At 35.5% G+C, this 13,930-nt stretch overlaps 1 protein-coding gene across 3 annotated transcripts; it reads right to left on the bottom strand.

The window, feature by feature from the left end:
* Nucleotides 1-10,473: 10,473 nt before the first annotated feature.
* Nucleotides 10,474-13,544, bottom strand: LOC104218595 (GDSL esterase/lipase At5g03980-like). Of its 3 annotated transcripts, none has more exons than XM_009769126.2 (5): nucleotides 13,177-13,544; nucleotides 12,548-12,754; nucleotides 12,324-12,472; nucleotides 11,657-11,930; nucleotides 10,474-10,953 (listed from the first exon to the last, which is right to left on the bottom strand). In XM_009769126.2, exons 1-5 carry the CDS (start codon nucleotides 13,481-13,483, stop codon nucleotides 10,736-10,738), a joined length of 1,155 nt encoding a protein of 384 aa, XP_009767428.1. In that variant the 5' UTR covers nucleotides 13,484-13,544; the 3' UTR covers nucleotides 10,474-10,735. The 3 variants fall into 3 exon arrangements, with proteins under 3 accessions (XP_009767428.1, XP_009767429.1, XP_070016593.1); XM_009769127.2 differs by having other exon boundaries at nucleotides 10,475-10,953; nucleotides 12,548-12,676; XM_070160492.1 differs by having other exon boundaries at nucleotides 10,906-10,971.
* Nucleotides 13,545-13,930: the final 386 nt, after the last annotated feature.

The raw sequence follows: 13,930 nt of genomic DNA, 5'->3' as shown, positions 1-13,930 counted from the left end.
AGGCTCACATAAAACCCCGTAAATCAGATAGCACTTAGTTTAGCACGTCTTACACATACTAATTTGGTCTTAAAATTAAAACTTAAGCGGCGGACGGACCAATTTAACACATAGAATTAGATAAAAGGTCTGCATTAGGCAACTCGGATCCAATTGTCAAAAGTTGTTGTATTTAAGCGGATTACTGATTAAGAGCCTAATGCATAAGAGTTTTAAAAGCAGAAGTTTGGAAATTATATAAGTTTAGAAAGGGTTTTGAAAATCGACATAATTGTTTAAGGAAATGTACAATAGAGCTTTCAGAGGTAAAAGTACTTTTAAAAGAAGAGTGAGTTTAAAAAAAACTGTTTTGAAAGAGAACTTCATGAATAAATATTCAGGCAGAGAGTTGGAAATGGTTTCAGAAACAGAAATGCAAATTTAGAAAATTGCAGACAATTTTGGACGAGTTTTGTTGAAAACGTTGAAACTAATTTCCAGGTTATTACTTATACAGATTTAGGCGAGTCTGAAACCCTATAGGCAGGATATCCATACCTTGATTTTTTAAGACTCGTTACTGTTATTAAACATTAAGAAAATGAGTATTTGATGACCCTAAGGTTTGCCTAACGTTTCATGCATTCCCTATAGGCAGGATTTCTATATGCAATTAGTTGATTAGTAGGTCCTATAGGCAGGATTTCTAATGATTTACAACATGACTGAATATTATTTCCTATAAACATGATTTCTAGATGATTGAGTTAAGAAATTGCAAAAGCCTATAGACATGATTTCTAGGTGATTTAAAGCGTTGAACCTATAGGCATGATATCTAAGTTATTAAGTAACCTATAGGCATGGTATCTACCCTTTAGCATATGCAAGTAAACATAAACCCCTCTCATACCCTTTACTAATATTTCCCCGAGTTCTTTTTACAAGATTATTACAGAACCAGAAGAAAGAAAGTAAACAAAAATACATCACAGCCTACAGCTAGATCCGAGCAGGCTAATTCAATCTTAATATCCAACACATGTGTTTCACCAAGTCCGGATTCTAGATTCCAAGGCCTCTCTTACTCAGAGTGTTTCAAAGTTCCAAGGAGCCTCAAGAACTCCAGACACTGCTTACACTCTGAATAACCATTATAGTAATAGAATAGTGCAAGTGTGGAATTACCAGCCTTAGGCATCCAAGTTCAGAGGGAGCTCTAGGGTCCCTAAGCATGGCTTACCAAAGGGGGTAGAACTTAAGATCTAGGAGTAAGTGCAAAGTGATGGAGGAACCTCAGCAAAAGGTGGTCATACCCAGCCATGGCATAGACTGGCACACCCCTGACCCCTTGCTCATATTCAAACAAATAAGAGTAGACTCTTAGACCGTCAGACTTGGGTATGGATGGTGATTAGGACACCACCAGACTTGAGTCAAGGCTCAGCACATAAGGGGAGGAAGGAATGGGAATTGATTTGAGTGGAAGCACAAGAGAACCTAGTTCTTAAGCCATGGTTGGCAATAATAGAATGCCACCATGACTCAGAATTGCACTCACACACAAAAGGGGGGTCAAAGGGATAGGGAATCACATAAGAAAGCATTTACAGAAACATGAGGCAAACAAGAAAGCATAACAGACTTAAAGGTGCAGAACATAATGAAAAAGAGCATGACATACTAGGATGAGCATGTAATAGAGAATGCATAACAGAAGGAGGGAAGTAAACACATAATGTAGGTGATGTTATTTAACTAGGAAGACATACCAGTTGCAAATTTTAGAATAGCAGAACAAACAGAAGCAAGTAAATAGCCAGAAAGTCAGCAGGAGCAGACTCAAAGCCTTCAGCAAGCACTTGAGAATTCAAGAATGTTTCATCAGCAAAGAGAAGATAAGTGGAGCAAGGTGCTTAGTAGAGAAAGTTGAGAGAGTAGTAGTAGAGAGAGTATTTGAAGTTGTGTAGTGAAAAAGCATTCGAAGTGTTTTCAAATCAGAAGTATTCGTGTGTGTTGTTATTGCAAAAGTGTGTAGGAAGAACTGTGTTCGAGAGCCTGTTTAGAGTTGAAAAGGTTGGCCCTTTTTATAGTGCAAAAACGAGTAAACAAAAGGCAAGGAAATAAAATTTCAGTCAATCAAATAGGATCTCCCTTTGTCAAAGGGATTTGATTTCAAACGGGAATGAGTAATTAAGGAAAGGAAAATAATGAAAACCTTTTCAGAGTAGCATAATAGAGGTAAGTTCATACAGCCTATTTAAGGTAAGGAAGCCACAGTACACGGTTTTGAGAAAATAAGGAAAATACAGTAATCAAACAGTCAGAAATTTAAAAGTCTTGAATGAACTTAGTCATGAAAAGAGGAAAAGATATTAAGTTGTAAAAATCAATAGCAAATAAATCAGGCCTTAGTAATAGGAGATTGAAATCAATCACAAATTAATAGAATCAATCCAGAAGAGAATACCTTCGTATATAAGCATACTAGTATCAACAAAGAGACGAGCATAAGAGGTTTCAATTTGTAAGCAGGACATTCCAAGTTGATTGTTGGCTCTGCGTGAGTTCGAGAGCCCAGGGTCTTTTAGAGCAGAACCCTAGAGTCAAACTTGCAAAGACCCAAACCCTAGGGTTTCAATCCGAGTGGGATATAGAAGAGAGAAGGCAAGCTTTTACAATAAGCTTAGGGAACTCTTTTAGAGTTCCCTGAGGAAACACACAAGCATTTGTAGCAAATTAGAAGCAAAGAGTGAAAGCTTGTAAAGAACAAGTTTTAGAAGAAGGCTAAAAACTCAAAACAGTTCAGTCATAGAGCGTAGGAAATAGTAAAAGAAATAAATTTCGGACCCAAAAGGATCCAGTAGAGGCAAACAATCTTAGTAGGAGAAACAGTAGAAAGTCATGCAATATAAACATGTAAATCATACTTGTAAAAACCAGTAGAAACAATAACGGGGTAAAAAACATGTATAAGAATAGGCGAAAACACATAAGTATGGCATGGACACACAGATTCACATAAAGAAAGAAAAAGAAGAAGAATCGCTTTTAAGATTTTTGAAAACCCTAATTTTGAGCAGACTAATTTTGAGAAGGAAAATTGGGGAAAAGTGTTAGAACCTCGAGTAGAACATAGATCAGTTACAGATCTAAGAAAACAAGGGAAGAAAGAACCTCAAACACACAGTTTAGGTTTTCTCAGAAACCTTAGAAACGAGAAGGCCTGGAAAGATCTGGTCTTTGAACAAGTCTGAGCCATGGCTAAGCCTTGTCAAAGCTCGAACATGTCGGAACGAAGCCGGGGAAACCAAAAGAACTCAGGTTGGCGGAGGATCTGAACAGGCCTGGTCAAGGCTGGACCTTGAAGACCTTGAATACCCACGATTTGGGGCGAAATGGAAGAAGGTATGGGTTGTCCATGGCCTGGGAAGCCATGGACGCCGGTGGGTTTGGTCGGAGAAGACGGTAGGCGGCTTAGGGTTTCGAGTGGTATTTAGAGATAGTTTGAGAGATGAGGGAATTTTTGGGGAGGCCGTTTGTGAATAATGAATTAGGGTTAGGGGTGTGGGTGGAATTAAAAAGGAAAGAAGGAATGAGGGTCGTTGATTAAAACAATCAACGTCCAGGATTAAAAAATGGGAAGCGGACGGGTTAGATCAAACGGGTTTGGGGCGGGTTGAAATTAAAATTGGGTCGTCAATTAAGGGGTTTAAATTGGGGTTAATTAAGGGTGCAATTTGGGCTAGAATTGAAATAAAAGGGGCCAGCTTTTAAAGAGCCATTTTTCTCTTTTTAATTAATACAAATAGCTAAAAATGATTTAAAAATAAATTGCAAGTACTGAACTAGTTAATAATATGTAAACATTAATTTAAAAATATTAGGAATGATTTTATATTTATAAAACGCGGTTAATTGTAAAATAGGCTATAATTGTAATTTCATGCAATTTAGCTTTAGAAATTCCAAACAAATTTGTAAAAATATGCAAAAATCATATTAATTACATTTTGTTGTAAATATGAGAATGAAATACGTTATTCTCCAAAAATTGATAATTTGGGAATAATTTTGGATTTTTTATTGTTAAAAATAGACAATTAAGTCAATTCTAAAAACCCTTAAAAATTGAGGAAAAATACCAAAACCTTTGGGCATGCTTATATATGCATTCATATACTATTTTGAAAGTATTTGAGTATATATAGAAAATATATAGGAAAATATTGGGTATCAACACTTACCTCAAACCGTGCAAATCTCCACTCCAACAAGCCTTTGCCTCGCGAAACGGCCTCCGAATGACTAGAATCTAGCCACAAACAACTCGATATAATCAATACAAGCTATATAAATCAATTTCATATGATAAAGTTAAGTTCTTTAACAAATGCCAAAAACTCAACTCAAAAAGTCAACCCCGGGCCCATGTCTCAGAATCTAACAAAACTAATAAAATCTAAACACCCATTCAACCATGAGTACAACCATACCAAAATTACCAAATTCAGACACCAAATCATCACTCAAATCGCCAAATCTTATTCTCCAATCTTTAGTCCAAAATTCCACCTTAAAAATATATAATCTAGATGGGATAATCAATGGATATTCAATATTAACATATAAAATTGACCAAAATTTGCATACATCATGAAATCTAATGAAAACCCCTTCAACAATCGCCTCAATCCGAGCTCCCATAGTTCAAAAATGAAGAAATTACTCTAACTCTCGTTTATAACACTTCTGCCAGTTAAACCGCACCCGCGACCAAGAATTTTGCTTTTGTGGTCACACGTCCGCTTATGCGAAGAATAGTAGACACCCGACCATGCGCACCTACAATCCCCTCTTTGCACCAGCGGGACCGCATCTGCGGATAACCCATCGCTTTTGCGATCACCAGTCACACTGCCCAGCTCTCCTTCTGCTGAAGACTTCATGCAGGAGCATGTCTGCTTCTGCGGATCTTTCCTCCGCACCTGCGCTTCCCAGCTGCCTTCTCCCTTTTCACACCTGCGCGCACCTGGTCACTTCTACGGCTCCGCACATGCGGCCAATCCTTCCGCAGGTCCGATGACACCAGACCTGAAGCATTTCAACATATCTCCTAAGTCAAATTTCAATTCGATAATCATCCGAAATCCATCCGAGGACCGCAGGACCTCAACCAAACATACCAACAAGTCCTAAAACATGACACGAACTTAGTCGAGGTCTCAAATAACATCAAACAACGTCAAAAATATTGCACCCCCAATTCACGCCTAATCAAACTATTGAATTTCCAACTTGTACAATCGACAGGGCCGACTCCAAACTTATATGGGGTAAGGCTTGTGCCTTAGGCCCCTAAATTTAGGGGGGGCCATAGTTTAAAAATAATCGGTTCATATGTATTTTAAAAAATAATATTTAATATTTTTAATACAAAATTAAGTTTTTAATATAAAGGAAAGAAATTTTTTAGATAGATAAATAAAATAATAATTTAACTTACTTAAAAATATGTAGTTGAATAGTTTTCATACCTTTTAGTTATCCACATTTTACTTCTTGATTAAAAAAATTGTTCTCTCTTATTTAATTTGTCCAAGTCAATCATTTTTTTCCAATCTCTTCATATTTTAGAAAATCCTACATATGTTTTGTGTTTCTCTTTGATATTCTTACTCACTTCTTTCTCCAAGATTTCATTACTCACCTTCTTTCTCCAAGATTTCACTAGTTCAAGTGTTCAGCAATACTTTAAAGCTTCCAATAGTTCTATACTTCTATTGCTTTGTAAAATCTTATCCAAGATCAATAATATCTCGAGAAAGATTAAATAAGTTGGCTATATTATCAACTGAGCAAGAATTATTAGACAAAATCGATTTCAAATAAAAACATATTTTATAAATTTCTTTTAGAAATTTAGGCCTCATATTAAACTTTGGCTTTAGGCCCCGTATGTGCTTGAGCCGCTCATGACAATCGATGCCGAAACATATCAAATCAACTCCGATTGACCTCAAATTTTGCACAGAAGTCATAAATGACACAACGAAACTATTCCAACTTCTGGAACCAAAATTAGAGCCCAATAACCACAAAATCAACTATCGATCAAACTTCTCAATTCTCCAAACTTCAACTTTCCTAACTTTCGCCAATTTGAGCCAAAATCATCTACGGACTTCTAAATCAATATCCGGACATACTCCTAAGTCCAAAATCATTATACGAAGCTACCAAAACCTTCAAAACTCCATTCTGGAGTTGTTTCCACATATGTCAACATCTGGTCAACTCTTTCAACTTAGGCTTCCAACCTCGGGGACTAAGTGTCTCAACTCATTCTGAAACATCTCCGAAACCAAACCGACCACCCCGGCGACTCACATAACAACAAATGATCACAGAATAAGTAATAAATGGGGGAACGAGTCTATAATACTCAAAACAATCGACTAGGTCGTTACAACAACACAATACAATATATTATAAAACGATAGGTAACAAGCATCCAAACAAGCTGTAAAGGTGTTCCGGTCCAAGCTGGAGGGCCACGACTGGCACCCGGTCCTTACTCAATAGAGCGCCACATATCTTATCCCTCTTTCTTGTAAGAATCATCATGGGCCATTATTGGCCACATCGATATACATATATATAAAAGTAACGGCATTAGAACTTAACTCGCATAACCAATTCATAAATAATTTACACGAATACATGGGGACCGGCAAGGTCATCATCATAGCCTAATATGTCATAACTAAAACTATACACATGATACTATCTACAAAGCCTCTATGGAAATATGAACATAGTTGTTAAGTCGGGACAGGAAACCAAAATAAGATATTCGAAACCCTAACTCGGCAATACTCCAAGAATAAGTGGATTATACCAACCAAAAGCGGATATTCGGAAGCAGCCTAGAGTGAAGGGTCCTCACCTTGTCTATCTACACCTGCATAGCGTGAAACACAGTATCTCCTGGCAAAGGGATACCAGTACAAAGAATATACATAGTATGCAAGGCATGAATGAATCATATCAATAAGATACTATTTGAGAGTGACAAGAGTAAACCCGTAATCTGACATGCCACTAAGGGCCATAACATGTATAATAAGTTCAATCTTATGTGTATATGTGTGTGTGTGTCTATATATATATATAATGGTATAGTCCTGACTACATCATTATCATGATGTTAACTACCCAACTTATCAGTGGTAATTGCCCGATCAGTCGTAGCACGATGCTAAATGCATGACTGCCCGATCGGTCGTAGCATGGTGGTAAATGCATGGCTACCCGACAGGCCGTAGCATAGTGGTAAATACATGACAACCCGACCGACCATAGCTTGGTGGTAAATGCATGATTGTCCGATTGTCCGTAGCTCGATGGTAAATGAAGATGTATGACTGCCCAACCGGTCATAGCTCGGTGGTAAATGAAGATGCATGACTGCCCAACCGGCCGTAACTCGATGGTAAATGAAGATGCATGATTGCCCAACAAGTCGTAGCTCGGTGATAAATGAAGATACATATAACACTACATTATGAACATTAACATATTTATTGACTGCCTCAATAGAGACTTAGGAACATACTTAGACATGCTTTGAATATCATTTTATAAAAAGGAATAACATAGACATCCTTAACTACTAAGAGTAGAACCATTTATGGAATAACATTATGTTTATGTTTCGTTGCTTGAATTATGCCAAAAGAAGAAAGGGTTAGCCTTAACATACCTGAGCCGATTTTCCTGACAATCTTTCCAACACACGTCAATCGAGAAAACACGTAACGACGAAATTATAGTAGGAAAAAATTTGTATGATGTCCTTGAGAAGGATTATACTTTGCTTTCATGAAATTTGGAGCTCATGTTACTGAAAATCATCTCAAATTAGTGTTCCTTGCTGCTACACTATGTTGAACCTATTTATTCTTCAATTTCATTCTCAAATCAAGTGAAACAAGAGACATAATTGTAATCTTTTTCCATTTACACACGTCCTCCTTAGCTTCTTTCTTGAGACATTGAGTTTAATCGTGCCACAACCACTTATGAGTGTAGATTAGTCACCAATATTGATGTCGCCATGTGACATGTGGAATGTTATCCACTACACCATTTATTCAATAATTCAATTTAATTTGTCTTCCAATATAATTTTCCATATAGCCAATTATACACGTAATTAATTTCTTGATCTCAATTCACTTAAATAATAATTATCTTATACACACATCATAAACTCATTATCACTATCGTGTTTTATAATTCTAGTCCATAGCCTCTTTATACACACCAAGTATTATTCCCAATCACCATCATCACACTTTTAAGTCCTACATCATTTCGGGACTTCATCTTTCTATATACTGTACTCTTTATTTGCATACTTGAATATGACCAAAATTCTTCATGATTCGGGTCTACTTACATACGTCGAGCGACTCAAGCTATAGCCCCAAAGCACGGGGTATTTATATTGATGAAACTTATTCTCTTTAATTTGTTGACCTCTAATCCTTATGACACTTCCTCAACACTTTTTAAACTTAGCATAATCACTTATAACCTTAAAAATAATTTTGTCCTTGAACTTATGTCCATTAACTTTGTATTGGTTAAAATCTGACCACCACGACCAAGTTGTCCGACACCCCGCCTCAGTAACGGGCAGTGAGAGTCAACAGAGTCCACCCCATTCTCCTCTGTGCCAATCGACGAATCGAAATGACTAACGCCTCAAATCACGACCAGGACACATTAGTGACGAGAAAGCGTCGAATCAAGCAAAGGGTAAAAGGGCCTCTATATATAGCCAAAGAAAGTTCTGAATAATGGGGGCTTCTGCATTCTCTCAAGAAAAGGAAAGACAAAAAAGCTCCTTCCTTATATCTTCAAGAAAACGAGGAAATGACCTCGAGGAATACATGTAAATTTACTTCTTCATCAATTGACGAGAAAGACAATGCTGAATCTAAATAAGATCTATCATGTCGTCTTCGTCTCATATGTAATCATTATTGTTAACTTTTTGATCCGGAATTAATTATGTTTGACTAAGATTTACCCATTCATCTTTGATTGATTTGTTCAAAGAAGTTTTGTATCTTTTGAATCAAACAAACTTACGACAAATCAAACACATAAAAGTACGGGATGTGACAAAAGGCAAGTTGTCTAGATTTCCTTGAATTTTATCACGCTATGGGGTCGTTTGGTAGGATGTATAAGAATAGTGTGGAATATTGTGTATTAGTAATGCATGTATTAGTAATGCAAGCATTAATTATGCAAATATTATTTCTTATCTATTGTTTGGTGTGGTGTATTAAAATTATAATGCATTGCATAATTTTAAAAAAAAATAATTGCTTACAAAAATGCGCTCCATATTCTCTAGCTTTAAGGGATTTTAAGGACAATTTTGTCTTTAACCATGCTAATGCATGCATTAAAGCCTTGGTATTACTAATCTCATGGTTTTCTATGCATTACTTATGCATAGGATAATAAGTATGATGTATAACTAATACTTGTATTAGTTATACACAAGTTGAAAAAAGGTACCAAATAAGGTATTAGTAATGCATAGAGTTAATGCTTGCATTATTTTTTCTAATACCTCCTACCAAACGACCCCTATATAACATTTTAAAAGCATTGCATGACACACGTTCAATAAGTCAACTCTTCTAATTTTATTTTTTTCCTGGTGTTAATTGGTGCTATGAATCATTACAATACTAAAATATCGTCGGATATGGCTTCCACGACATCAATTAGCTCATTATCCCCAGCCTTCATAACACAATGTTCCCGAATTCTTGTTTTTTGTTTTTTCAATATAAAAAGAAGTTATTGATAATGGCATAATGCTGTTTTTAGGTATGTAGACTTCACATCACACAAGACACAACGTCACACGCCTGACGCCATCACGTCGATATTGAACATTCCATCTACTGATAAAGATTATTTAAGCTGTAAGTATTCATTTATCTTCATTATATTTTTTAGTTTTGAACAAAACCGTATAATTGAAATAAGATTGATTAGCCTAAACCCTACATCTTTTTCATTGTTCGGGTTATCCAAAGGCCTCTAGTTCGAATCTAGGAGTGGAGTCATCTTTGAAAGGTAGGATTTTATCCCAAAGTGAGATTTCTCGTCACGATTTTCAATTAGTCGGATCCAAAAAACAGATAGTACCAAATATCGAATGGAAAAAGAAAGAAAAGGAAAAAAAGCACTCCATCCTTTTTCCCATGTTATAATATTTTTTAAACGCTCTAATTGATTGAAAATTTAATATCGATGTGAGACAAGAACAGAATGTTGTGAAGTGCATAAGAAAATTGAAGCAATTATTTCTCCAGTTAACTACAGATCGGAAAATAATAAAAAGAAATAAAGAAAGGTAAACAAATATTACTTCTCTTCTTTGAGGTTTTCAAAGTTAACGTTTTAACTTTTAACCACTAAAACTAAAACGGAAAAAAAAATAAAAAAAGAAACTTTATGTGAAAAACTGAGCAATTGACCTTGGAAGAAAAATCCTAAATCCTTTTTCTAGTAAATGGATATGGATTCAATACATTCTAATTTTTGACAATTGCTTCGCTCCGCATTGCTCTATATACACAGAAAGAAATGAGAGGGCTATTTTAAATTTTTAATAGATCTGTTGATGCACTTTGCCAAGAAAAAGAAAAGGAAGCCTAAATTAAGCTTGGCATTTCAATTTTGGTAGCATGTCATCGATTAGCCATCTTGCCAACCACTTGTAGGCTTGTTGTGTCAAATGAATTCCGTCCCAACTGATGTAAGTACTAGGGTCGGTACAAATTTGCAGTCCTGGTGCTCCACATATTCTACTTTTGTCGTAATTATATTTTTCTCCTATTCCACAACAAGCTTTCAGTAAAGAGTTCTTGTCAAAACCTGCACATTTCAATCAAACTATATGTAATTGCATGAGATATTCTTCTGGAGTGGATTTACACGTATTGAGGAGTTTATATTAGGTGTTTGTCCTTATTTTCTTACTATATTTGGTTTTTCTATCTCTTGAAGGAAAGACAACAAATTATACCATACAATATATAACTTGTTGAACCCCTTGATATAAGGGAAGTCTATAACACAGGTTTAAATCTCATGCGTCGTATTCTTACATTTTTCTAGTTCTTTTGTTAGAATATTTGTCTCCGACAACCGCTATTGCTTTAGTTTCTTGATTACTTTGGTGTTACTTTCTCAAATGTTATTGCATTTTACGAAGTTTAATTATTTTTATAAAGCGCAAATTGATCATTTCAAGAGGGGTGCTCAGGATGAGAGGCGGAGCAAGGATTTGAAGTTTATGGGTTTGGGATTCTAGTCATTTTAAGTTATTGTGTTCTAATTTAATAATTTTTATATATTCAATGGATTTTTAAAGATAAATATAGAGTTTGAACCAAAGTTACTAGGTTCAAGCAAACCCATATTCGAAAAGCTAGCTCCGCCCCTGCTCGAGACGAAAAATTAATGGGTGGAAAAGAAATCAATTTGTTAAAAGTAGAAAACTTTTAAGCGGACAAATTCTTGTTAAAGAAAATAAACTAAGGTTAAAAGTAGAAAGAATGTTATTTTGAGCACTCACCAAGACTTGCGGCATTTTTTAGAAGCCAGAGATAGGCATTGTAGTAATCACCATAAACCAATGCAATATTTGGATGTCCTTTCTTCAGCTCTTGAATAACTTGTTGTAAATGATCATTGTAGAGAATTGCCAAGTGATTTAGATCTTTCAAGCAATGGTTATAATCATACGCAGTTGAATTATTGGTCAAAAACGTTGTTAGCAAATTTGGTATACAACCAATTGGGAAATTTCCAGGAATGACAATTCGAACAGCTCCAAACCCAATGATAGTCTGAAAGAGGTAATGAATTAATTAGCAAAATGTTTCTAATCAAAGGCAACTAAAATGTCTTTCTATTAATACTAATGATACTCGTGAAAGCCAACATTTTCAGTGAGTTAGATATACCAGTGGCAAAAATTAAATAACTTGTACCCGATATGGGTATAAGTCAAGTTAATTTAACTCTAAAAGAAACATCAGTCACAAATTGAGATGAATAATATACATATGGATTAACTACTGTTAAGTGTTATGTGAAATACATAAATCATATATTTTATTGATTTGATGCAAATATTGATGAGTATACGTAAATATTAACACTCGGGAATGTTTTGTGAAGGCAACCAAACATCTTCCGTGAGTTTTACATACTAAAAACAGAGAAAATGGAAAACATACTTTAACAGCATTGATAATGGTCTGAACAACTTCAGGGACCATAGCTCTAAGCTCCTCCATTGGTTTACCTTGCAATAAACCATAATTAAACTCATTTCCTCCTATTTCTCCAACCAGGAAAAGTGCCTTCTTTAGGTCTTCTGAGCATTCTAGCAAAGACAAAGGAAAATAAATAAGTAAAAACAAAAAAAACACTATTCTGGTAATTTTCGAAATATAATTACCAGTAGAGCAAGCGGATTTGAAATGAGAAGACATCCAATCAAGTTGCACATTTAATGAACTATTGGTGAGTGAATTAGAAATCTTCTTCTCTGCCATGATTTCAGCTGGCAAAGCAGTAGCTCCTGCTACTGCAAAATTTGCACCATGTGTAAAATTTCCATTCTGATCCTTGTAGGGATTTAGTAAAGGAAGACCACATTCCAATGCTGTATAATAAGATAGCTTCAAATATCCATTCAAAAGTGAGACATATAGTCATTGACATTAAATAACTAAATGTAATTATTAGGACAGCTAACAAAATATCAAGAAAATAGTGAGCTTTCACTTTGTTGTGACTTTACTAATACAATGGGTAAAGTTCAGCGCATGAAATTAATCCCAAATTCAAGGGTCTATAATGGCCAGTTAACTTTTCAAGAAAATGGAAAATCCTAGAGAGTATTGACGTTGTGTACTACGGTACACAACTTCAAAAAATTAATGTCAAATTTTAGTCCTTCTTGATCCGTCCATCTCAGTCTAAGTAACTTTTAGGCTGGTCAATGATTCGTTCATCTATTGACTCAGTCCATTTTGATCCACCCAAAATCAACCTAACCCGCCCATTTGATACCCTTATGCATACCTATGAAATCGATCATGAGCAAACCATCAGAACATCGTCCAGTTGATTCGTTCTGGAAAAAGTTTTCACCATAAGGAAGTTTTGCAAAGGGAGAAAAAGCTCCAACGAGGCTCTCTCTAATGAAGTTGCCAGTATCAGAAAGTGAGTCACCCAACTGATATATTTTGTCAAACTTGCATTTCATCAATGTTGGAACTTGAGGAATTAGCACTTGAGCATCGGTTTTCTGCAAAAAATGTAAAAAAACCAAGAAACTGATTATGGAAAGAACTCGTAAGAGATCAAGCACTCTAATGGCCAATGCCATAGCTCAAATTTTGGTGAAAAATATTTAGGAATATGGACCTAATTATAACTACTACATGCACTTTGTCAAAAACTAAATAGTAAAAAAACGAAATCCATCAAGTGATATTTATCATCTACCAAGGAAGCTACATTATATTATGTTGAGTGAACTGTACATATTGCTAAATTCATGTTTCGGTGACCAACTCTTTTCTTATTCGGTCCTTGTTTGCGACGTTAGTATTTTACCAGATACTGGCTCCTCTTACCATTACTTATATCAAGTAGCTCTGCCTACCGATGCTTAGACAAATGTCATTGGTCATTTCTTTTCTTTTTCCCTTATTAAACTCTAAAAAAAACATCATTGCGCCATTATTTGTATATGTGTCATGACCCAAAATCTCACATGGCGTGATGACGCCTATCGTAATGCTAGGAAAGCTGACAATCACAATTAACCACG

Source organism: Nicotiana sylvestris, chromosome 1 (genome assembly GCF_000393655.2).
Source record: "Nicotiana sylvestris chromosome 1, ASM39365v2, whole genome shotgun sequence".
NCBI classification, from domain to species: Eukaryota; Viridiplantae; Streptophyta; class Magnoliopsida; order Solanales; family Solanaceae; genus Nicotiana; species Nicotiana sylvestris.
The sequence above is the reverse complement of the archived record's forward strand: the minus strand, read 5'-3'. Positions and strand labels throughout refer to the sequence as shown.